The 26,252-nt window shown below is 34.4% G+C and overlaps 2 protein-coding genes and 1 long non-coding RNA gene across 12 annotated transcripts; 1 reads left to right on the top strand and 2 right to left on the bottom strand.

The window, feature by feature from the left end:
* The first annotated feature begins 11 nt into the window (after positions 1 to 11).
* LOC113715074 (uncharacterized) lies at positions 12 to 5,014 on the top strand. Of its 10 annotated transcripts, XR_011822377.1 has the most exons (4): positions 23 to 366; positions 4,342 to 4,353; positions 4,437 to 4,533; positions 4,733 to 5,014. XR_011822377.1 is itself a non-coding variant. In XM_027239228.2 (3 exons), exons 1-3 carry the CDS (start codon positions 91 to 93, stop codon positions 4,893 to 4,895), a joined length of 507 nt encoding a protein of 168 aa, XP_027095029.1. In that variant the 5' UTR covers positions 17 to 90; the 3' UTR covers positions 4,896 to 5,014. The 10 variants fall into 10 exon arrangements, 2 of the variants coding, with proteins under 2 accessions (XP_027095029.1, XP_027095033.1); XM_027239228.2 differs by lacking the exon at positions 4,437 to 4,533 and having other exon boundaries at positions 17 to 366; positions 4,342 to 4,436; positions 4,760 to 5,014; XR_011822382.1 differs by lacking the exon at positions 4,342 to 4,353 and having other exon boundaries at positions 18 to 366.
* A 984-nt stretch (positions 5,015 to 5,998) lies between these two features.
* On the bottom strand, positions 5,999 to 8,028 carry LOC113713694 (uncharacterized). The gene is made up of 2 exons (XM_027237480.2): positions 7,120 to 8,028; positions 5,999 to 7,016 (listed from the first exon to the last, which is right to left on the bottom strand). The coding sequence occupies exons 1-2, from the start codon at positions 7,477 to 7,479 to the stop codon at positions 6,387 to 6,389; spliced, it is 990 nt and encodes a 329-aa protein (XP_027093281.1). The 5' UTR covers positions 7,480 to 8,028; the 3' UTR covers positions 5,999 to 6,386.
* A 5,125-nt stretch (positions 8,029 to 13,153) lies between these two features.
* Positions 13,154 to 16,120, bottom strand: LOC140016042 (uncharacterized). The gene is made up of 2 exons (XR_011822371.1): positions 15,919 to 16,120; positions 13,154 to 13,378 (listed from the first exon to the last, which is right to left on the bottom strand). It is a non-coding gene; the product is annotated as an uncharacterized lncRNA (long non-coding RNA).
* Between the last annotated feature and the right edge of the window lie 10,132 nt (positions 16,121 to 26,252).

The following is a 26,252-nucleotide window of genomic DNA, read 5'->3' as shown; positions in this document are numbered from 1 at the left end:
AATCACGATGACGCCCAAGTCCAACTAGTATTCTATTACCAAGCACCCCACTACTCCCTTAACTTTCCGCGTCCCTTCGCCCAACTCCATATGCTTCAGAAGGTTCCCCAGAACACATTTGCATATAGAGTCTCTACTCTCTTACGCTCCCTTGTCCATCTCGTATGGATGCTACAGCTCCCACAAGTACTTATTCTGCTACGACTGCTTCTAACTCCGGAAATCGTCCTCAATCATCAACCCCAGTTCGCTACTTCCGTTGCTCTTGCTTCAGGCGCTGCTGTCGCTGCTTCTGCTGCTTCTACTCCTTCCCTTAATCACAAATCAATTGAGAAAACTCTGATTCTTGATCTTTCTGCCTTTAAGGTTTGTCTGGGACATGTTTTAAGATACTTGAATTTCGATATTCTTCTTGTTAATTCTATAATTTGTGATTGATCCTTGATGAATCATGAGCTAGATTATTCATGTATGTCATAAGCAGTCTCTCTATTTGGTAATTCAGTACATAATTGTTAACATGCTTGTATCTTCACTTGGATCAAGCTGTTCGTTTTGATCATCTCCAAACCCCCCCCCCCCCCAAAAAAAACAACAAAAAAATATTACTTTGGCATCATTTATTATTTAAACGTTTCTATAACATGATCTGCTTCAATTAAAATTGATAGATTGGCATAACTGGGGCCTTTGAATTTTCTTGAGGCTAATATCATTTGATTTACCATGCCAAGATGTGGGGTCGTAAGTGTAGAAGATACATAGGTAGCCTATTGCAATTAGTCTTTAAGTTTTTTTTTTTAATTGGAGTTTGTGAATATTTATCTAGTAATTGTACATGCCAAGACAATCAAATTCTTGAAATCAAGTGTCTTGATGACAAGTATAGTAGGATTTATGAATGTAAGAAAGTTTGGACTTTAGCTTCTTCAACAATGTGTCTTTTGAACAGGTTCTAAAGTACCTTTCATCATTCTTAGAGCATGATTTTGGCTTAGAATGGATATATTGCTAGTTTTGTAATGCTTTCTTGTTTGCATATTATTCTGGGCCACCGATCTTCTGTCATTGACTTCATTGAAGTCTTCGTCTTGTAATTCTTGGTGGCTTAGGGAAGCTTAAGTTGTATACTCTGTTCAATTTGGTTGAATTTTGGAACTATTTTCATATGAAGACTGCTATGGTTTAGTTCAATTCAATATGTTTGTCATTCAATTCTGGTAGGCAAACTTAGTATTTAAGTGTATAGTATTGTGTGGTGTTTTAGGACCTTTCTTTGGTGCAAAACCATTGTACCATTTGGATTTTATTCCTTGGTCATTAGGGCTTTTAAATTTGCACCATCATTCTATTTTATGCTGCTGAATTGCCAAGTTCCATAGGTTTCCTGGACCAAGTAGGCTTTTTATGTATGGTGATATTTTGTGATAGGGTGCATGACTTGGGTGGAGGTTTGGAGAGAAAGAAATACTACTGCATGATTAAAGTGTAGTTTTTAAGGCCCAGAACAACCTTGATTATGGGCTAAACAAGAACAAAACCTTGAAGTTCTATCAGAGAGCTCAAAGAAAGGCAATTTGATTTAATTACAACACAGCTGAACATGAGAATTTATGCAAGTCCTTCCTTCAGTAGAATCCTAATCTAATTATTGATTTTGTGCTTCTTATCCTTACTACTAAATTTATCATAAATTCCTTGTCTCTCAATTCTTATTCTTCTAACTTATGGCTACTGGACTTGTACCTGTTGTCATATGTATTAGAATTACCTTCATCAGTTCTCCTAGGGTTGGAGATAAACTGTCTTAAATCTTATATTTTTATCCACTATCAGAAGGATGCCCAAACAAGCCTTCCCCATACCTTCTTCTTTTGCCACTTACATTTGTAAGCATCTAAAACTGAGTATTTTTCAGCTTCTCCAAATTGTGAAAAACTTATATCCTGGCAAACAAATTTCAGAACTAATTCTTGTTCTTCTTTGGTTGACCTTATCATAAGAGGCGTTACATATCCACTATTTCTTTTTTTTAGTATGCAGTACTTTGAGGTCTGGTGAATAACAAAATGATGTTACTCAATATAAGTAGATGAGTATGTTAAAATGAGCTAGGTTAGAGTATAAAATCACTGTGCTTCCCTATCATGTTTCCCATCAACAATTAAGGATCTTGACCCCCTCCCTAGACTGTTGAGACAAAGGTCAGAAGGGTGGCTTGGGTCCTTATGAATCCATGCAGTAGAAAGTCAACTCTTCAGGAAAGCAGGTAGTAACACAAGTCTTTGAAATTATTTTAGGAGGTGGCCTCTTATCTGTGCCATGGGAAAGCCATTTATGTTTAGCTTGATAAGCAGAAAAATACAATTCTCAGTATTCACAAGATAAATTTTGTACCCAAGTGAAGAGCAAAATCTTTTATTCTGTCTGGGAAAAGTGCAATCATAGTCTTTTCTGTCCCATTGTGCTGAACTCCTTTTACAAATAAGGGACAATCCAAACTGGATGCAAGCCCCTATTTGTAAGAATAAACTCCATATGAGAAGAGGAACTTGTATTTTTTTTTTTTAATTCTTAATTGACTTCACTTCATTATGAAAGAAGACAGGAGAGGCCTCGGTAAGACAATGATAATATTCTGAAGTAGTTGTTGATCTGCACTCTTACATTGTTTCACGAGCATACTTTACATACAGATGGATTTGTACAATGAATAATACTTCTGGATCGCACATATACCAAAGATTCAAATAAAGCTATCTTCTAAAGTTGAGAGCTATGATGTATTGATTGTGTAAAAGTTATACCAGACAGAAGTTATGCTGAGCAATGACAATTTTTTAATTAACTGTAATTCAAGGTCACTTATGCATCTACTTGTCTATTTATATCATTATATGTTTATTGGGAGCAAACTTCTCTGGTCCTCTTAACAACCTCCCAACCTGGAAAATATGTGTGTGTGTGTGTGTGTGTGTGTGAAGCATAAAATACCTCACCTGTTCTGATGTGTCCTTATCATTGGTGTTCTTGCTTATTAAAATTGCTGTCCGGGCAAAGGAAATGATGGAGTAACTCTCTGTGATGCTTTGTGGTTGTTAATATTTCAAGTCTTAAGGAAGTAAACTGGCATCAGTAATTTATCTGTGACTCTGTCCTACACAATAATTATGTTTTGCTGACTTTGTCCGTCTTATACTTATGAATCATCGCTGTGGTTGTTTGCATGCAAGTTACAGGATTTACTTCACTTTCCTGTTGTCTTTTCTGCTTAAAGAGAGGCGATGACGTACAATATATAGAGCTATACATAAGCTTGGTTGTCTCCAGACAAACATGATAGTGACAGGTTCTGGGGGCAATCTTATCTACCAAATGGTCAAATAATTTATGTATCAAAAACTAGAAAACCCAGGTCAAGCCCATTTCTGGTATTCATTTTGGGATCTGCTTTTCTGGAGGCTTGCTAGACTTGTTTCTATTTTGCTATTGTTGCTTGATGAACAAAATGAAAAATTCTTCTTGTTTGTTTTTCTCTAGTAAATGTAAACCAACTTGACTTTCCCTCTTTTGGATTGTTGTTTGCTATTAGCAGCTTTGGTGCTGAAATTGCTGGGAGTTGGTTTCACTAGTTAAGCCACACTTCGGAGAGGAAGAATAATGTTCTTATTCAAAGTTCTAGTTTTTGATATACTGTATTGATGCTCATCTAATTGCTCATATAGCATTTGAATTATGTTGATAGTGGCACATTGAATTCCAGTGATGCCTTGAGGATGGTAAAATGCTGATTTTGCACCACTTTTGCATAATCAGTACCAGAGAAGCTCACTACGCTGCAAGTATGCGAGGCGTCTGCATCAAGACTACATAGATGGCGTAAAAATTTATCTAAGCAGCAGGATTGGCAGTCTTATGTGTTTCTCTTCCATTAGACATCTAAAAATGTAGTTTAAAAACCATATATAACATGTAATCTTGCTTTTTGTGGATCAGAGATTACTACCATTGTAAAGGTTACCTGCTTAGTTTCCTTCTATGCATCATGTATGAAGTTGTCAGGCCCCACTTTAGGCATTTGGCCATGATTGAAATTGTCAACATGTTAGATGCATAGGATAGCAGCTATTAGTTTTCAAATTTGTCGTCCTTCAATTCACCATATAGTTGCTACAAGTTTTCTGTTACACCTACAAGTTGTAAACAAGTCTGCATATTCTCTAGAACACGATGAATACAATTACCAATGAGAATCTCCTTCTGGCAGCGGAAGAACTCGTCTTACAAAAATCAAAGTTTCTGTCTATATCAGTCAGTAAACTTGCATAGCCGCTTTTGCAGGATCAGGGAGAAGTACTTTCAACAGTTCTTTTGCCCCTTGCTATACTTGGAATTTACGGTTATTTGCCTTCTGATCTTGATGCGTGGCCTTTCAGGTATCTTGAGTTCAAATCTTTGTTGGTAAGAGCGCATATTGGAGATTGGGAGTATAAAATAGGCTAAATTAATCCTGCTTTAAACTGGTTATAGCAGGTATATTGTGTTTTTTGTTTAGAAAGTTAAAATTTGTCATGGTCCAAGGACTTGGTTGGTGTTTTGTTGGACCATACTAAAAATGTTGCTAGACAACAAGCACCAAGCATGCTTTGCACTTCTTCGTCATTATCTTTCTTTGACTCTATTATTGTGCATTTCAACAGTAGCTTTCTTTAATTGATAAGCTTTGAATTAGGTAAATTTTTTTTTGAGGGAGGCACAGCATGAATTTGCGGCAAGGGACAAAAAAGCATGAGATCTGGTCAGAAGGCTGGAGAAAGAGGCTAAACTATGATTTATCTGTTCGCTTTTTTGGTTGTTCCCACCCAAAATGGAGGAAGAAATTGGCAGCAGACTAAATCTTCTTGGAGTGACTTTTGAGGGACATGTTTGTCAGGCTGTAAGGGGATGAATATTGAGAAGCTATCCAGATTCAAGTCCCTTTAAAGGGTATGGACCAAAGAAAAAGTTTACGTTATACTGGTCAAGATTTTATTTCTTTGTTTTATAATAAGTTCTTTATCCTCACTTACCTTAGTAAAAACCGAAAAAAAAAAAGGCCTAATCCCAACTACCAAATTCTTCATTTAGTGAATAAAGAAGCCCCTTAGGCAAACATTTAGTGAAAAACAAAGCAAAATCAGACAAAGGCTTCCAAGTGGAAAGACAGATACTGCTACTTTTGAGTTTTGTCAAGTAAAGCAAAAACCAGGAATCTAACATTAAGAGTGCCTTCTGCTGTCCTATAAACACTTTTCATCATTCCTGCTGGTTTACTGGAATGAGGAATCATTAGTCATTTACTGCAAGTTACTGGTCTAAGAATTTTATTGAATTGAGTTGAGTAAAAAATTAGAAAGAAATGGAACAAAAGATGCATATACTAGGGCAAAAAATTTCAACAGTCATTAAATTATTATCTGCATCTACTTTGACTATTAAATAATTTTTCGTTTCAAATTAGCCACTTAATTAACTAATCAGCACACATGTTATCATTTTGTCGATTATTGCTTTTAATCAACAAAATAATCAAAAATGTGTTTTAACAAAAAAAATACCTATGATGCACAAACAGATTTACCCTTACATTTTGACATGCATTCTAATTATTTTGCAAATTAAGAATAATAATTGATGAAATGATTGCGAATGTACTGATTAGTTAGTTTAGTAGCTAATTTGTGACCAAGATATTATTTGATGGTCAAAAAGAAATGCGAGCAATAATTTACTGCCGCTGAAATGTTTGGGCCGCATAAAATAATATTTGACTACTGATATTAACAGTTAAACGTTGCTGCCACTATTTATAGTAACAAAAGAAACTTCCATTCTCTTTAACCTCTCTTCTTTACTGTCTTTTTGAACATCGATTCTTGCATTACAGCTACCTGAGGTCAAGTCAAAGTCATACCACAAGAATGAAAATAAATAAATAATTGAACAAGAGAAGAAACAATTCATGGGGTCAAACCCTTTCTCTTCTTTTTAGTACACAAACTTTTCGTGACCAATGGAGTCTCATACACTAATTATCTAGAGCTGTTACATTATCTTTTTCCTCCAAAATTTTCCTCTTTGGGTTCTTACCTTAGCAGTATATCTGCAGCAGTTCTCACCAAAAACCAGAATCCGGCAGAGGAGACGGGCGATGGTTGGTTGTCTTAGGACATACAAAGAGTGAAAGTTACACCAAACAAAAACAAGAATAAAATTAAAAATTAAAAAAAGAGTACAACCATCCAACTCATTTCTCCTACTTGTAACTTTTTTCTGTTTCTTTTTTTTTTTTTTTACCCTGGGGTTAAAATCTTTTCTTTTTTTAGGAATAAACTTTTCTTTTTCCCCTACCTATGGTGACTACAGAAGTCCAAAAGCTTCTTCCTTCCTTCAACAATTTCATCAAAGAAATCATCAAGTTGTCCAACAATATTCTCAGTCCCGGATCTCAGAACACCAAAACAATCCCTCAGATTCTCCACTCTTTCTGTTATCCCATGTTCTGATTCCCAGTCCACCACTCCTACCCCTTGGGAGCACCTCCTCTCCAACTCCACTCTCAGCTCTTCCATGGCTGCCTTTGATCTTCGAAATTCATAAAGCAAAATCCCCGGCCGGCCATTGATCTGATTGATTTCTGCTGCAACCCTTTGATGCAATCTTGCTGTTGAGATCATCAAGGCTGATCCAAAGAACAAACATCCCCCGCCTTCATATCCTCCTCCTCTAAGGAAATCAGATTCTTGAGGCCAACAGTAGACCAGTCCATAGAGCAAGATCATCAGCAGAAGTGAACTAACATTTCTCATTGCATAAAGAACTCCTCTGAAACCATTGAATCCATTTAGCTTTGATTCAACACAACCTTTCTCATCAAAACGTAACGAAAGTGGCTCAATTCTTGTCTCCATCAAAGCCCTGTTATCTTCCTCCAGTCCTACTGTTTCTCTTCTGCAACCACTGATTGCTCTGATTACCTGTTTCAAGAATTCAGTTATATACCTCCTCGAAACATGATGATCACAAAATTATATTCAATTAACTAATCTAAGAAGAAAGAATTCAAAACTACAATCTTACTTGACGGTTGACTTGTGGGCTGAGGAAGGGATGATTTTCAAGTGATGAATTGATGTTAAGGCCAGCAGCATAGTAATTTTCCATGCCTGATATGCCAGACTTGAGGACATGACAGACTTCCCAAAGCTTAGAGCTTTCATCCATGTACTCATCAAGCCACTTTTCACCAACAGGCAAGTGGAGCTTTTGAACAAGGAGGATCAAATGAGTGTGGGATGATCTGAGAAGGGTTAGAACTCGCTGAAGGAATTGAATAGACAAGAAGTTATTGGAGAGGAAATATCTCTCAAGATCATCAATACCTCTGGTTAGGAAGGAGTAGAATCCATTGACAGAGTTGGTGGAAGAAGGATCCATCATAGTAATTAGAAAGGGATGAGTAACCAGTTAGTGGAACAGAAAAGGAAAAGGAGTTCCAAGTCCTAAATTTGGACTGGAGGAAAAAGGATATATAAGAGGAGATTTGAACTTGTACGAGAGAAGGGAGAAAAAAGTGAAAGAATGGACGGAGGAGGGAATATCTTAGAAGCTCAGATTTCTAAGGTTTTGAAAAGGATCGTTGGGAGCAATGATGGGTGTTTCCTATAGAGGGGAAAGGATGATTGGTAATCTGCCATTTTCATTGTTAAATGGGCAGAAAGGAAGGGAAAGAAGGAGAAGAAAAGGAAAGGAAATACACTACTCCTACTTACTAGCCACAAAAAGGTGGAATGAGAGAGTGAAACAAGGGGAAACTCAAGAAGTATGATCCTCATTGGAGTGCTGTGGAGCAAGCTCTCTTCCAATTTATTGCTTTTTCCCCTTTCTTGGTTTTTCCTTTATAGCCTTGGCTTTACTATCCTAGTACATGCCAGCACTTTCAAAGTTCCAAGGGGAATTGTTATGTTTGAATGCTACAAAACTGATAGTACTATTAGTACTAATCAAAGATAATATAAATATTCAGGGAAAGGAAAAAAAAGAAAGCAAGTGCTAGTGATTTTTGAGTTGTGAACTTCTTTTTTGTTTTAGCTATTGGCAATGTCCTATGATGTTAAATTCAATTCTTGGGTTGTAAAATGTTTGACTAGATTGACTAAGATTGTGCTCTTCCAGTGTATTACTAAAACTAAAATTCTTCTCTTTTGGTTTTAGTGCTCCTTGGCTTCTTCTTTCCTCTTTTTCTTCCTCGAGCAACTGACTTTGTTCCTTTACTTCCCATCTATTCTATTGAAGTTTGTGGATTTGTTTCTCCCAGAAATCTTCTATTCTCTTTGTTTTCTGTTTTTCTTCTTTTTTGGAGGAACTTGAAATGATGGGATTCTTTGTATTTGTAGTGTATCTTTTCCTTTCCATTAAGCAAAATCAGTCTTTTTAGGCCATTCAAAATGTCTAACAATTTACAAGGTCTTCATCTCCCAATCCTTCTCAATTTATTCTTGCTGACAATTGATCATGGTCCCTGTATACCTTATTTCCAGCAAATCACACATGTGATGAGATCGACTATTTTCACTTAGCATTAGTTTAGTGGTCCTTAACATTTATCAATCGTCTTTTGGGTCCAAATCACTTATTCAGGAACAATTCTGGTATTTTAAGCTAGGAATTACTAAACTGTACTTGGTGACTAAGATTTTCATTTTGCATTAGACAGCTCCATCTGTTCCTTTTTTTTTTTTTTTTTAGCTCTTATAGTGATTTCTTTTTCCTTGATTTTTCACGTAGTAGTAAAGATAAATGTGCTAATGTGTCTAACTTTACATAGCTGTTTAGTGATGATAGGGACCAAGAAACTTACTAAGGATTTGGATCTATCTTTAAGGATGCGCTAATGTATCTATCTTTAATTGTGTATTGGGGTTAATGTTTTTTTTTTTTTTTACATTTACTGCCATTAGTTTTATACTGGAGTGCTCGTGGGTTTTTGGAGAATGGGACGCTTTAAGAGTATGTTGGTCTTTTTAGATCTCATTGGAAGGTGAACATGAACTATGGTCCATTATTTAAGGGCATTGATTTGGGCGCTTTCAACTTTGCTTTGCTCGACAGACCACCCACAGCTAATTCTAGAATTAAGGATGAGATCGTCCCTTCATTCTTTTGCGTATGCATGTAGGCTGTAGCTTCTCTTTAGACTGTATTATAGACTTTATATAGTAATTGCCACATACTAATATTTCTATAACAAGGTTTAGGAATTAGTTTAGTAGTTGTGCTGGCAAAGTTCGTGGTCCCTCCACCTAGAATGATCATAGAAAATAAGTTGTTATAATGGGGAGAAGTACATTGCAATAGTAATTCTCCTATAGGCCATGTCCACTAAGATTTACAAGGCTAATTAAATACACATGGCACTAGCAAACAATTAAAATTTTCAAAAAATAATGGTCCATAACAAAAACCATAGCATTTAGAAAATTGTTTTGATGGACCATGGAAGTACCACATAAGTACATAATGAAAAGGGCTTACTACCAATATTTGGAGTTAATTGCATTTTGCTCCCTAATGTTATTTTTTAAGCACTTGAACCCTTTAACTTACAGTTAAAGCTAATCGTTTAGTTAAGAAACACAAATACCTTTGAATTAACAATTGCTGTTTACTCCTATGAGTTATAACTCTAGTTACAGTTGGTCCCCGTTCCCGGTAGAATTTTATACAAAGTTTACCTCTTAATTCATGTTTAAGCGTATAATTTATTATTGATATTCTACTTATTTTCATGTTTCTTTTTTTCCTTTTATTTCTTTTCTATCTCTCTCTTTTCTGTTTTTGTATTTCCCTAACTTTCTCTAATTCTCTTTTGCCAAGACTAAGCAATATACTATTAATCACAAAATGTAATTATCGTAGATGTACATGTTAAATATATTATTAATCACAATATGTAATTATTAGAATACTTTGTCAATCAAGCAAATATATTTTATTATACTGTAAAGTTTAGTTTTTCTTGAATTCTCTATCTTGCTCTATTAATTGTTAGAGATTGTTTATTTGATATTTTCCACCACTAGTATTAGCTTTATTGTAGGTTATAATTAGTTTTTGCTTGCATTACATACCATATATCATTTGGAAAGTAAAAAAAATTAAAAACAAATATGAAAGTCATAGCTTGTGACTGATTAATGATTAACAGTGGTATAACAGCTTAAAAGTGGTAAAAGGAAATTTGAAGAAATAGAAAAAAGTAAAATAAGAGAAAGAAGAAATAAAAGGAGAAAAAGGAGAGGAATAAAGAAGAACAAATAATTAAAATAGCAAGGCTAAACCACGTCTTAAATCTTTTTTTCTGTTTTTTTTGGGGGGGGGGGGGGTGAGGAAGTGCAACTAACGTCATGTTCATGGCATTATTCTGCAACATAACATTTTCTTATGACTGGAAATGAGAGCAACTTCGAAAATTTGGACATCATTTAATGGACAAACATGATTTTGGCCGAAAAAGAGAGCAAAGTTCTTAAACAATACTATTAGGAAGCAATGTACAACTGATATCAAACATTAGGGGGGACTTGCTGCATTAAAACCTAGTGAAATTTGTTCAAGCAAATATGATCCACATATACTTTCTAGTCAATCGGACTTGAAACCGCGGTCACTACGCAAACTCTGATGGAAGCTATTTGGGTTCCTAGACCTTTTAATTCTCCTCTTCAAATGCTAGAAATGGTTCTTGATCATCTCACAGGTTATGTGATCCTCCATCCTTTGTAATTACTGCCCATAATGTGGATCTCCATTTGGAATAATAAAATTTTGCATTTGTATTAGCCAAAAAAAAAAAAAAAACTCTAATGGGCCGTGTCAATGAACATTTGTCTATTTATGCTTATACTACTTGAATTATAGGCTCCTACATTTCACAAATGGCCGAAAATACAAACCCAATGGCTCAAAACAAAAACCAAATTATTAGATGCTCAAGCGAGTTTGGTTTAATTGGATTTATCTAAAATTAATTGATGATTTATTAAGCCAAATATGGAAAACATTTACTGTTTGTTAAAGTTTTGAACTGCATCTAAACTCAACTAGATAAATATAAAGTTGGAAATGTACATCTAAAGAATTCACAATACTTCAGTCTTACTCAAATTTGATTCAATAAAAACTCAAATTAGGTTGGCTCAAAAAGTAAATAAGCTAAAGCTTGTTGATGCACGATCTACGTAGATATTTGGTCAAAACAAAATTTCCTCTTCATTTTGACAAAAGATTGTGTTAGAATTCTGATTCTAAACGATCTGATGCTTTCACTGAAAGACTTATTTTTTTGATAAAAAGAGAATTTTCATTATTAAGATATTTGGAAATTGTCTAATAGCAATTGATTGACAAAAGTAGAGCGAGGATTCCAGAGGATTCAACAGAATCAGAAAATTTGCAATAGAGAGCCAATTCATGAGCCATTTTGTTTACATCCCTAGGAAGCCAATTTATATCAATAGATCTACTATCTATGAAACATATACGAAAATCATCAATCAAAGGCCCAATAACAGAAATGGCACCCTCCATATAGCGCACAAGTTGTATGATTTCCAACGCATTACTCTTCAATAGTAAAATGGGGGATCAATAAGTTCTTTACTATGAATACAGCTTCCCTCGCAGCAGTTGCCTCAGCCACCTCCGGAGTGACAGCACGACAGAATTGCTTGGAAAGGCAAGCAATAAAATTGCCACTATGATCCCTGATAACAACTCCTATGCCATAAATGTCCTTAGCCTTGGAAACAGCAGCATCAATTTTTATCTTAAAATTATTTGTTGCTGGAGAAGACCACCGAGCTGTTTTACCAAAAGAGTTACTTCATTAATAGAGGTGTCAAAATATGTGACTTGGGCGGATTTGGGTTGGATAAAATGGGTAATGGGTATAAGTGAGTCAACTCATTTATACCCATTTAATTAGATGGGTACAAATGAGTAAGTCAAAAAATGAATTGGGTAACCCAATTACCCATTTATAACTCATTTATTTTAACTTTTTGCAAACTCATTTAAATTCATTTTTGCAAACTAAGTTATCAATTTATACCACTCTTTGTACCCATCATTAGTTTTAAATATTTACTTATAATGTTCAATAAACTTAATTACCAATTTTTTTCATTTATACTCTATGTCACAAAATTACCCATTATTTAATAATTGAATAATACGAATATAAAAATTTGAATTAAGTACTATAAAAATTAATATAAAAACTTAATACAAAAATTTTGAACCCGTGACATTTTTTTCATATATAAATTTAAAATTTCATTTTATAAAAATAAGAAAATAGGCTAAAATTTATCATAAATTGGTAATGCTAAAAAATGAGCAAATTAACAAACTAAGAAAAAATAAAATAATAAGATAAAACCAACAAATAATAATAATAATAATAATAATAATAATAATGTTAACATCATGACAAAATGAAAAACTTGAAAAAAAAATGTAGGGGAAAAGAAGAGACTTGGGGGGAAGAGAATTTTAAATGGGTTAATTGGGTTTGATGGGTTACCCAATAATACCAATTTAATAAATGGGTATTATTGGGTAACCCATTTATACCCATATACAAAAATTTAAGATACCCATACCCATCTATTCATGGGCGGGTATGGGTAAATCTAATTAAATGGGTTGATTTGCCACTTCTATTCATTAATGACCAAACGAGATTAAATTCCAATTATTCTGTCCAAGATTTGGGTTTGCGTTCATTCTTCATCAGAAAAGAAATTGAGTTACTTTGACAACTCTACAGAAATTTAGTTTCCTAGAAATTGGGTATGCATTCATTCATTTAGTTTCCAAAAGAGAAACAACTTTTGGTTCAACTACAGCCTACCACATGAAAATGTTATCAACAACTTTTTTTTTTCACAACGGATCTTCTGTCCCACACCTTGTGCCACTTTGTGACGCCCCACATCTCCCTAAGGCGGACCAAAGGGTATCCGCGGACGCCTGCCCAACTCACGCCAGGACTCAAGCAATTCCATTCAATTTAAAAACGAACTAAACACTTCGATGAGAGCAACACGAATACAATAATGCGGAAGCGTTCAAGCTTAACAAGTCACTTAATGTATCACCAGTACATCGGGTAATCATGAAACGACTTAAATTCAAAGTACACACCAGGGCCCAAACTTTTCAAGTTTACAATATCCAAAAGTACAACCCAAACCAGGGCCTAGTCAAAATATATAACAGGAGTCTTAACAAAAGTACAACGGATGGTTCCTTCATATTTCTCCAAGATTCGGTCCTGTTAAGGAAAACAAAACTATAGGGTGAGCTGAACGCTCGTGAGGCCAAGAACACACATGCAAGCACTTAGTCAAATAACAATCCCAAATTTAATAAATAAAATCACGTCTTTTCAACAATCAATTATTCAAACAGGAAAAGTAATCAGAAACAATTCAAGGATATCGTAGCTCTCAGGAGCTAAATTCCACTCGCTCTGCCGATGACATTCGTATACCTTCCCGCATTAACCCTCCTGTCAACCGGGTCGGTATTTCCATTTCCGTAGATCACCATTTACTTCCCTCCGTCCACCGTACACCCCAAGGGCCCACAAGTCTAGTATAAGGCGATACTCGACGAGTATGCCAAGCAAGACCTCTTATTAGGTCGAGCTTATATGTATCTCATGGCTCGCCCAGATCCCCGACCAAGCCCATTGCTGGCTCAAGTCTAAGGACGGCCTATGAGTTTAGGCGTCCCCCATTCATTTGAAAGTCGAGGAGGTTCACTCCAACGACACAAGCATTCATGACATAACATTGCATTTCATTCATTCATTCAATACATTTCATTCATTCATTTAAAATTAGAACGAGTGCGATAAAGTACGCACCGCCCTTATTTTTAAAACTTCAACAAATACCACAATAAGCAAGTATCAAAAATTTACACACTTGACACTCACCGAGCAATTCAATAAGAATTATTTTCTGGGAGTTCAAGTGTCCACTGTGAGATCCTCTTGAAGGTCTCCTTGTGCGCGTGGCAATTAACAGTGGATAATCACACAATTAATCCACTCATCAAGAAGATTGTACACTAGTACAATCTAAGGATTATTTTGCAAAAAGGAACCTCAATTACACGTAAATCGAGGTTCAACTTGTCTTTTATTATGTACAATATTATTTGAGTTTGTATCATGAAAATCGTGAGCAAAACGTTTAAAAATATTAAAAGAATAAAGAGTTCTTGAGAAAACTCTATTTCTTTGAGATTGGAAAATTTTCAGTTTTACGATGAATCTTTGAAAAATCGTAACCCGCTCGGTATAAGTCGAGAATTGGAAAACTTTATACTGTTGGAAACCTCTTAGAAAGTACTATAAGTTCCTAGAAGACACTTTTCCATGAATCGAAGTGAAAAGTGGTCAAAAATGAGCTTGAAGACGCAGGGTTGGTTTTTTTTTATGGTAGAATTAAGTTGGATTTCGGCCAACTTTGGAAATTCGGCACGATTCACACGTTGCAAACCGGCCTCTGAAATTTGCAGCTCAATTAGTGTTACAAGTGAGGTTTATAACAAAACAAGCGGATGAAGAATCGGAGTTTCGAGTACCGAGATACGGTAGCCCGAAGATAGGGAAATTCAAGACTGGAGAAGAATTTCCAGATTTGAACCTCCAACATGAGGAATTTAATTGGTTATCGAAACGAACTTGGATTGGTACCAAAATTGGCAGTATTTTACTCCCATATGAAAGGTACCACTCTACCAAATTTCAGGGAAAAATACCTTCGGTAAGATAGTTAATTAGTCAACCAAAGTTCGAGAAAATTATAAGGCAATCTGCCTTGAGACTTTCATTACCCATTTCAAAACGTTTAATCAAGCAAACTATCCAATCATGGTTCATTTGTGAAATAAAGGCCTAAGAAACATCCATAATGCCTTTGGTAAGTGTTTAGTATCAAGAACATCAATTAACAAGTTCACTCCAATTTCTTGTTCCAAACCAGTCCAACATTAGGGTTTTTCCAAAACAGAGCAGTCCACTTGTTTTGGTCACAATTCAGTCAATTTAACTCGAAATCGAGCATGGCTTATGCCGTTGGAAAATACCTTCATAGGGTTAAAATATCACAGAAGAAATCGTTCCCAAATTCGGCACCAATCTGGTTCAAAATCGGGCATCAAGTTGCTGCCTGAACACTTCATTCCAGACGAACAGAGCAACAGGACAGCGAACTTAAAACATTTGGTTCGGCTTGCTCACAAAGAATCAGAACGTGCATTATATACCAAATTAAATCCAGGAATGTCTAGTTTCCAACGCCACCAACGGCACATGATTTCGACATCCGAGGACAGAGTTATAGCCAAAATACTACCACTGGTTAGAATCATACGCGAACAGTTTTCCAGATTGCTAGTTTCTCAAGAAAAATTCATTTGCTCAATCAAACCTCAATATTTTCCAATGAAATTTTTCACACATCTAATACATCCTATAAACATCCAATTCAAGCCATTAAACCATTAAAAAATTGGCCTGGAAATGGCCGAACATGACAGGGGCAAAATCGGAAGTTTTTGCTTCTTACACCCAATGAAGTTTCTACTAATTACCCACCACTAATGCATCATTATAACCACTAAACCAACAATATAATCACCATCAATCATCACATCAGCAACAACAACCCAAGTGTGGGAATTCCAAGAGCCCACTATCACATTTTTACACCATACACAAGCTAACCAAATGCATGCATGAACTTAACAAGGTAAGATAGCTTCCAAACTTCAAGTTTTCAAGAGTGGATCATCACTTACTTTGGGTTGATGTTTAGCAGAATTTTCGGCCCTCTATTACCCCAGAAAAACCGTGATTCCCAGCCCTTGTTTGCAGCTCAAAATGATCCTCAAGTGTCAAGCTAGGTGTGGTGCAAGTTTGGTTAAATTTGGAGATGATTTGGGGTGGTTTTGAGTGAGATTAGTGAGCAGAAATTTTGTTGCAAATGAGTTAGAGAGAGGAGGGAGCTGGTCGGCAATGAGGAGAGAGAAGGTGGAGGGAAATCTGATTTCCTTTAGCTTCCAAGAGAAGGTGAAATAAGTGGTGGTAATTCACCCAAAAGTCAACTCTCATTAGGGGCCGTTTGGTGCGATTACGGCTCGATTTTCTCGCGCGTTTAGTTCACTAGTGCACTAAACCTCCAAAGCATATATATTCATGTAAGCATTATCCACTCTTAATTGTCCCGAAATAAGGGTCTAAAGTCCCTCAATTGAAGTCGCGCGTGTGAAAACAAGTACCGTCAAATTTAACGCTATAACGCGAAACTTCCGAGAAATTCTTATAACGATTGCACTATTAACTATCACTTGAAATTTTTTTTTCATAAGATTACCTATTTTAGGACCATGGTACAAGTCTCCAATATTCCAAGCTTATTGTGCTACTACGCGGATAAAATCTCCAAGTACTATTCACTATTTTTACTAAACGCGCTCTAGGAAATTAATTTTCGAAACGAATCATTTTAAAAATATAACGAAGTTATATTACCATGTATTTAGGTCTAATAAGACTAGAAAATATTCCTTGGAAATAAAATCCAATTAAATAATTTATTAAGCCATAAATTAGGCATAAAATAATAGTTTTTACGAGTCCCCACACACTTTCTGTCCCATTTTTTATTATATTGTTATTTTTCTTTCATAAACATCATGGCCCCGTTTGGAAGGTGAGTTTTTTGAGTGTTTGTATTAAACTTTGCTGTAGATCACTATAGAAGTTGTAGAAAAACTTTTGTGAGATGGAAAAACTTTTTTCCCTTTTCCTTTTCTTTCTTTCTTTTTCTTTTTTTTTCTTTCTTTCTTTTTTCTTTTCCTTCCTCCCTTCCCGCTTCTTCTCCCTTCCCCCTCCCCCTCCCTTGTTCCCTCTCTCGAAACTGCCAATGAAGCAGCAACTTTCTTTTTTTTTTTTTTTTTTTGCTTTTGTTCTCTCCCCCTCTCCTGCCCGCCACCCTTCTTCTCTCTCTCCCCTTCCCCTTCCTTCCCCCGTCACCCCTCTTCTCTCTCCCCCGCCACCCCTTTCCTCCCCTCTCCCCCGCCACCCCTCCCTCTCCTTCCCCCGCCACCCCTCTCCTCCCCTCTCCCCATCCCCTTTCCCTCGCCCGTCTCTGCAAAAGAAGACCGGCACCTGAGTTTTGCAGCGACAGAAACAATTTTTTTTTTTCAAATTTTCCCTCTACCTCTCCTCCCCTCTTCTCTCCTTCTCTTGCCTGCAGATAAAGAGGTGGTGGCCGGCGACGGAGGTGGTGGTGGTGGATTGGGGTGGGGGAGGAAAAAGAAGAAAAGGGGAAGGGCATTTTTTTTATGTTTTGGATATTTTAAAGTGTGTAGGTTAAAAATTTTGATAAGTTTTTGGGGTTTCTGTAGCAAAAGTTGTTAAAAAACCAGTATCATACAAACTTGCATAAAAACCAAGGTTCCAAACAGGGCCCATGTTTTAATTCTTTTTTGTTTCCTTAAGATCCAATAACTATTAATTGAGTAATTCACAAAATTTAACAAACTCAAAAAATCAAAATGCATAAAAAATGAGACTTTTTATGAATTTTCTGCTGTATTTTTTAATTTTCTATTATATATCGCTTTTTTGAATCTATTGTATTTATTTTTACTTAATTAATAGTTATTGAATCTTAAGGAAACAAAAAAGAATTAAAACATGATGTTTATGTAGAAAAAATAGTAATATAATAAAAAGTGGGACAGAAAGTGGCACAGGGTATGGGACAAAAGATCCGTTGCGATTTTTTTTTGTCTTTTCAAAGGCATGATGTACACGTATAACAAATAAACCAAAGCTGGAATGGTTGTCATGAGTGCCCTCAAATAATCTCTTTTTCAATTAACAACTTTAATACTTTCCAACATGAAAAGGAACAGTAACAAAATAAAGAAATACTAAATACAAATTTTATTAGCTTTCAACTTTCTTAAAAAATAATTTTCAAGGAGCAAATGTGTGGGATTTAAGAAGTGAAGAGAAGGAAAAAAAATTAACTTTTAGCTTGTCTAAATGTTATAAGTGTGCGCGCGCGCGCACACATATATTAACCCCTTATCACCATGGAGGAAAAATAGGGCTCTTTGGGAGAGTTGAAATAGGTAAAATGGTACTCATTATGGAATTGATTAACACTAGTGCCAAAGTTCGTGGCGATGTATCCGTATTTGGTAGAGTGGGTGAGTATACTCATGAAAGAAATGATCTTTGCATGGAAATTAAAGAATTTGGAGTGATTACTAAAGAAAATAACGCAGAATCAAAAGGGCCTCTAGCTTACGGTCAAATGAATGAACCGCCAGGATCTTGTACTAGAGTTGGTTTGGTTGCCCTAACTATGGCGGAATATGTATATGTATGAATACGTATATGTATATGTATATGTGTATGAGTGTGCGTATATATATATATGTATGTGTGTGTCTATATATATATAACATCCTTGTTACTATATAAGAAGCACTTGTATAAACGTGAACACTTCTCTAAAACTTTTAAAAATGAGATCACAGTGTTCGTTTGCACTTGCTCTAGGAAATTTCTCTAACCAAACAGCAGTCACTTCCTCCAATCAGAGTCGTGCAACTAAAATTGCGGATTGTTTGCAAATCATGCGTGCAAAATTGTCCGTTTATGATGGAGAATGGACCAAGCAGCCACCCTCTAGCTAACGTTGAAATTATTTTCTGTCTTTGTTTTGTCATAGCTTTATCTCTACGTTTCGTACAAAATGTAGCAGGGCTCAAAGGAACCAAGCTGTTTCAATTCTTTGACTTTGGATTTTCTTTTGTTTCAAGGGTTACATAAATTAACTCGTAACATCTTATGTTAAGCACAATAAGAATCATTGAAGACATATTGAAGAGAAAGATGGTGAACACAAGGACATATGATTATGTGACTAAGAGTGTAAATAGATAAGATAGAGAAAGAGGCATCGTCCTTTGTTCTCTTTGTTTCGCTCTCCTTCTCTTATCTGATCAAATCCAACAACCCTAGTGTTTTACAAAAGACGTTTGGCATCGGTATGATTGATTCTTTTCCCATTGTTCCCCCTTTCTTATAATGAGTTGTTAGCGACTTTAGATGAGTTTTAGTGTTCAAAAATGAGAATTTTGGTCTTAGTAATAAAAACAACTAAACTTGACATCCCCAAAGGACTCTTCCATGGGTTAAATTATTTAAGTATCCATGTTGAGAATTGTAAGCTAGGGCATGTTTTCGTTTCACTACTTCAGCTGATTGTAAATTGTGATTCTGGATAACTATTTTTTTTAATGTTCCCGTCTCCTTTTACATCCAGATTTTAAATTTTTGATAGTCAAAAAACAAAAATGTTAGAATCCAAAATCATCAAAGAATAAATTTAGCTAATTTTGATTATTTACAAGCCTAAGTTATGTTTTGATTTCTAGATGTTTATGAATTTTTATCCCACCACTTTGTAGTTTCTCACACATATAAATCCTGTTATTTTCAACAAAAAAAAAGGTGTGACTGTGCTTATATAGCTAGAGGAAGATCCAAAATCTTTAATTGGGAAGGTCATGTATGAAGAACGCAAAAAATTTTTAGCCAATAAGGAACCTGATTCGGGTTGAAGATCCAATTTAGGTGACAAACTTTTTTGGTAGTAGGAATCTTCGTAGTCTACAACTACTGGTTTTTCAAAATGACTATCTATATGTTTTATATGGTTACAGTGGCAGGACTGGCTTTCTTAAAAGAGGAGAATGTTGAAGGATATCAAATTAAATTTGTTTGCCACGGCAGTTTGATGCTTATACTGGAGGAGTACACAGGCATAAAATGCTGGATACTACCAAAAGGCTTGATTCTCGGGAACTTTTGAGATTGCTTTTGCTTGGATGGTGCAGGGGGTGGAGCTTGGCTATGAATTTTCAATGAACTTATTCTTTTTTTCTTTTTTTTTTGGTAAGATCTTATTCTTTACATTCGAGAAGTGTGAGGTGGATCCAAGCTTTTTGAGATGATAAAAATTAGATAGGTTTGGTGGACTTGGTTTAGAGAGGATCTTTGTCCACGAGATTGTACTACGTGAATGAATTGATTAGGGAACTCTCAAATTTTAACTCCATCAAATCTTGTGTTAAGCTTACCGTGAGTGTACGAAACAAACACCTATAGAGTGATAATAAGCCAAGGTCACACTGTGTTGAGGGTAGGCAATTTCCCACACCCTCCCCAAAAATCTAACTTTGAAAAACTGTGAATGTCACTAGAAAAAGTTCTGTATTTTATTATTTTCCTCATATTTGTACCGATGTTTTAAAATTTGAGGGTATTGGCTAGCACATTTTATGTCCACTCAAGCGGGGCTAAAGCCCCGAAGCGTGAAGCGTATACCCCACAAACTTTGATTTTTAAAATAATTAAAATATTAATAAGAAAAATTACAAAAATACTGTTTTTGTCAACAAGTAAAATCATAACATAACGATTATAATCTAATGCATAATTTAGTCATCTAGAGTCATGTTAGTAGAAAATAATTATACCTTGGTATCAATGAAAAGGATCAAAATATATAGAAAACAAAGACATGGATGCTCTATTTTGTATTTTACTCAAATAATTCTCAAAGAGAAAAATTGTAATCATTCTTCAAAATTACTAAATAACAATGAGGACAGGAAACGAAGATAGGAAGAGAGAATAGCAATTCAAACTTGAAATTAAACCCAAAAAAAAAAAAGCAAAGAAAAGAAAGGGCCTAAACGCCCAACGCCTAAACGGCGGCGAATTTCTTAGAATATTGTTAAATTTGAAAAATCTCAGAAAATTGGGGTCATTCAGGGGGAGTTGCTGATTAAGGGGTTGCCGCAAGTGAGAATAGAGGCTACTAATAAAAACCCTTTTAATTCTCATTTATTTTGGTTTCATGTATTTTGGGTCCTTTTTTTTTTTTTTTTAACCCCTTCGCCGCTCATGAAATGGGCGGCGAAGGAATATTGGTCAAATTGCTTCGCCGCTCATCTGATGAGCGGCTAAGCTTTTGTCCTTATTCGCTAATTCGCTAATGGAATTGGTTGGTTGATGGGACCGTGCTAATGGAATTGGTTGATGGGACCGTGGAGGTCAAATTGCTTCGCAGCTAATCAAATGAGCGGCTAAGCTTTTGTCCCTTCTTTTTTTTTTTTTTCTTTTTCGAAGCATTCTTCCTAACTTTTATTATTTCATACTAACTTTTATTATTTCATATGTAATTTTTAATAAGTTATTTAATATTTAATTTCATATGTAATAAATGTAATAAGTTATTTATTATTTCATATGTAATTTTTAATAAGTGTCGCCGCTCATTCTAGTTTATTTTTTTTACGAAGCATTCTACCTACCCATTATTATTTTATATGTAATTTGTAATAAGTTATTTAATGTTTAATAAAAGGCAGAGCGACCAGATTTTTTCCTGACGTTTTTATGTAACCTTAAATAGGCGTAATTAGGATTTTACGTTTTACATGAAATACTAATTTTCAAATTACAGTGTAATACTTTTAAATTAAAATTCTTAAATCATATTACTAAAATTCTATTATAAACCAAAATTATCAAAAATTTAAAATATGATATTAGAATAATGAGAAATTTATAAATTAACATGATAATCGAGTATGCTATTAAATTACTAATAAAATTTACTTAAGTCATATTTTTAAATTTTATAATATTATTATCGCAATCAATAATGATAAATAATACAATAATATGACTTAATATAACACAACCATAAATAATACAATAATATGACTTAATATTGTATTATTAATATGACTTAATATAACACAACCTCCCAATATATTGTATTATTTATCATTATTAATTGCGATAATAATATTATAAAATTTAAAAATAGGGTTAATTCCACTTTGTCCCCCCCAAACTTTGGACGATTACCCACTTTAGTCCTTAAACTTCAAAATGGGACAATTAATTCCCTAAACTTATAAATACCTCCCAATTAAGAAAAATTGTTAACAAAATCTTGAATGTCGTGGTGGTCGAAGTGTCCCATTTTATAAGGGTTTAGGGATTTAAGTGTCCCATTTTATAAGTTTAAGGACTTAAATGTCCCAATTTATAAGTTGGTCGCGCTGCCTTTATTAAATATTAAATAACTTATTAAAAATTATATATGAAATAATAAAAGGTAGGAAGAATGCTTCGTAAAAAAAATAAATTAGAATGAGCGGCCACACTTATTAAAAATTACATATGAAACAATAAAAACGTAAGAAGAATGCTTCGAAAAAAAAAAGGTAAAAAACTAGAACATAAGGACAAAAGCTTCGCCGCTCATCAATTGAGTGGCGAAGCAATTTGACCAACATTCTTTCGCCGCCCATCTGATGAGCGGCGAAGCAACATTCCAAAGATTTTTTTGTTTTTTTTTTTTACAAAAACTGTCCCAAAATACATGAAACTAAAATAAATAAAAATTAAAAATATTTTTATTAGTAGACTTAACTCTCAATTGCGGCGACACCTTACTCAGCATTCCACCCGAATACCCCCAATTTTATGAACTTTTTCAAAATTGACAATATACTAAGAAATTAGCCCATTTATTGCTGATGATGGGATTGGAGATGATATGTTGAAGAGGCTGGTTCAAGGCGACTACATTTGTATGGTAAACCGAACCTAGGAGATTCTTATTTAATATTCCTTTCGTCTCACTTTGATAGTCTTGTTTCTTTTTTCACACAGTTTAAGAAAAAATAATTAATTTTCTTGAAAAAGTAAATTTAGATTGCTATTTTTCTAAAATACCCTCACATTAAATATGATACAACTTTATGGGAACTTGAATTGATGGTAAAAAAAGAATCAACTCTCATTAAATGGGGTAGGTTTATAGTAACAACTACTTACATTGAATAAGGGTATTTTAGAAAAATTAAAATACAACTACATTCTTCAATTAGAAAATGGACTACAATTTGGGACAGATGAAAAAGGAATACAAGACTATCAAAGTGGAACGGAGGGAGTATATCTAATTTTTTTAAAGTAGAGTCAAGTTTTTAACAGTTTTCTTATTTAGTAATTAGTGCTTTATTCGATAATTTTTTTGTGAGTAGTTTCTTATTTCACAAGTCTTGTAATTAATAAACAGGGTATTAGGTATAGTATTTTTCTTAAAAGAGTTTACAGCATTATTTGGTCTCATGTTGTGAGACTTTTCCTCCTCATTTGAGACATTAATAATTGGAGTGTGAGTTAATTTATTCCTTCAAATTATAATCATGTGCATTATTATCCTCAGAACTCTTTTAACATTCGTACATCCTTTCCTGCCCCTTTCCCTTGCAGGCGTGATCCTCAGATTACTTTTTATCAATTACCTTGGTTACCGACCAGTCCTAGTAAGCTTGGTAAAATCTGTTTTTTACAGCAAGAAACGACCAAAGCATTTGCTTCCCATTTGATCCAACTTGCACATCTTTTACGTGAAAGTCAATCATGTAGTCACATTGCTGCTTTCCCCTGTATAGATAAATTTGACTGCTAATATTTGTTCAACATGATAGGGAAAGCCACATCTTCAAGACAACCCAACCACTTGAAATGAGATTTAAATACTTCTTTTCCTGTGCTCAAACAGAAGCATCATGATATTTTATGGCCATTTTCTTATTGAATTAATTTCATCAATCAATAAGTTTTTGGAGAAGGGTTTTCTTTTTCATGTGACATGATTAATTTGTTGTTCTCTACATCCTAATCACTAATCTTAGAGGAATGTCCACACACGTGTGCTCTAGTCCTTCTGGCCACCTAGTGAGGCCAGCTAGTCATTAATCTAATCAGACAAAGGTAGGTAGTTAAAGATATGGGTAGTGCGACCCTGTATAAAAATTGAGTGATTGGGAATGTTTGAAGATGCCAAATATAATTTCAAATCAGTTACGAGTCTTTTGTTACACACTAATATGTAATACTCTCGTACATTAATACGTGCTCTTTCTAAGAATTAAATTTAATTAATAGTATTATTATAATAGTTCAAGGAATACAAGTTTCAATCTTATTAGAGTGTGTAGCATAAAAATCATTTCACTGGCCATTTGGTCCAGTGATCATCACCCTCTTTGGTGATGGTCAAATTTGCCACATTATGTGGGTGATCTTAGTTGACCATTTTTCCTTATCTCTTTCCCTTAAATTAGGTTAGATTGGATTATAGGACATCTATCGTTGCCAACAAAAAAAAAAAAATGTAACATAAAAATCACGTTCGATTGTCCTTCAAGCCCAGTGTCATGCTAGCCATGAAGGGCTGTCAAATACTATTTGCCTAAGTCACTTATATGCTATGGCCCAAAAGAAGTTTCATTCTCAGTTGCAAATATGAAAGCAATTCTTGGTCCACATAATTGAATACTGAGGAAACAATTATGGCCTGTTATTTTCAATTGTCATTCCAACTCAAGCACAGGATGGAAAAGAACTTTGAAAAGAACTTCAAGACATGAGGATGATATTACATTAACTGACGTGATATCGCGGTGAATGCTTTCACTTGCACACTTAAGAATGGAAATTGATAACTCACCCAATCTGTTTCACCATACATCTTATTGCAGATAAAATTTTCATTTTTGGGGTCACCATTTAGTATCTCATGTCAGTTTTGTCATGAGAAGATATGAAATGTAAAATTCAAATTTTAAATGAGTTCTATTAATATTAACATGCAATGTTATTAAATTGAAGGTATAATCACGCAAAAAATATGTGGGACAGGATAGATGAATAATACAACTCATAGTAACAACTTTATTAATGCCTAAATCCCCAATAAAAGAAGAAAGTTATGCAACAATAAAGATTCAAATTCTCTTAAACTCTCTTAAAACAAATACCTACAATAGTTGAGGGGAAAAAAAAGCAACACAAGTGTTACCAGATTAAGCACCAATTCCTAAATAAGTAAATTATCATAATTTGATTCCAGTGAAACTACTAAATAATTCAATGAAAACTTCTGAAATAATATTGTCAACAATGCACTGAGTTTATCCACCTCCTCTACCTCTAAGTACCAAGAATTCTATAATATTCAAGTTGAAATTCCTAATTAATGTCCTGTAAATTTAAAACATGGGGTAGGGCTTGAACAATTGCAATGCCAATGTTTTAAAATGGTGTACAATGTTTGTAAAGAAGTTTTAAACAATAACAAAAATCTTGTACAATCTTATACTCTTTTTGTCTCATAAAAATAGACCTACTTTTTATTTCACACAGTTTAAGAAGTGTCAGTTGTTATACTTAAATTAATTATTTTTACTAACTGCTGTCCTCATATATCCCACATTAGTCATTCATAATAGAAGACTCATTCAAAATAGATTATATATATTGCTAAAATGTTCTTGAAACTTATTACTATTTAGTTTTCAATACTAGATTCAAATTTCAACCTAATCAATATGTATTTGACTCCGTAGATATAGTTTTTAGTGTTTATTTATTCCTCGAAGTAGAATAATTAACTCATGGAGTGCCATATAACAATCTACATTAAATGGGAACATTTTAATAAACTAACAAGATAACTACTCTCTTAGAAAAGGAAATACATTAGGTCTATAATTTGATTTATAGGATGGAGGGAGTATTAATCATAATGAACACTAAGTGCATATTTTAGCACAACATTCTAGATCCACCAACCAGTCGCCAATCAAGTTGAGTTTTTCTGGAACTCTCCTCTGAACTTTGTTAAGCAAACAATGTTGAATGATTTTCAGCAATTTCATTAATTTTAAAAAAAAAACACTGAGTGCAGGGGGGGTCCTTGCTCATGAGTTAGCGGTTGAAGGTTGGTGTAATGTTTCTTCTACCCCTTATCATTAATAAATTGTATATTTGTGTTTAAAAAAAAAAAAGGTGCACGAGGTGACGAGGGTACAAAATTTTGGCATGAAATCTAGACGGCCAATCCGCACCATTTTCTTGGTTGTTTTGTTGGTCAAATCTGACACTTCTAACTCCCATTTTTATGAAGCATGATACCTGGGAAAAAGATTGGTTACGTATAATGTACACAATTGGC

Source organism: Coffea arabica, chromosome 10c (assembly GCF_036785885.1).
Source record: "Coffea arabica cultivar ET-39 chromosome 10c, Coffea Arabica ET-39 HiFi, whole genome shotgun sequence".
NCBI lineage: Eukaryota > Viridiplantae > Streptophyta > Magnoliopsida > Gentianales > Rubiaceae > Coffea > Coffea arabica.
The sequence above is the reverse complement of the archived record's forward strand: the minus strand, read 5'-3'. Positions and strand labels throughout refer to the sequence as shown.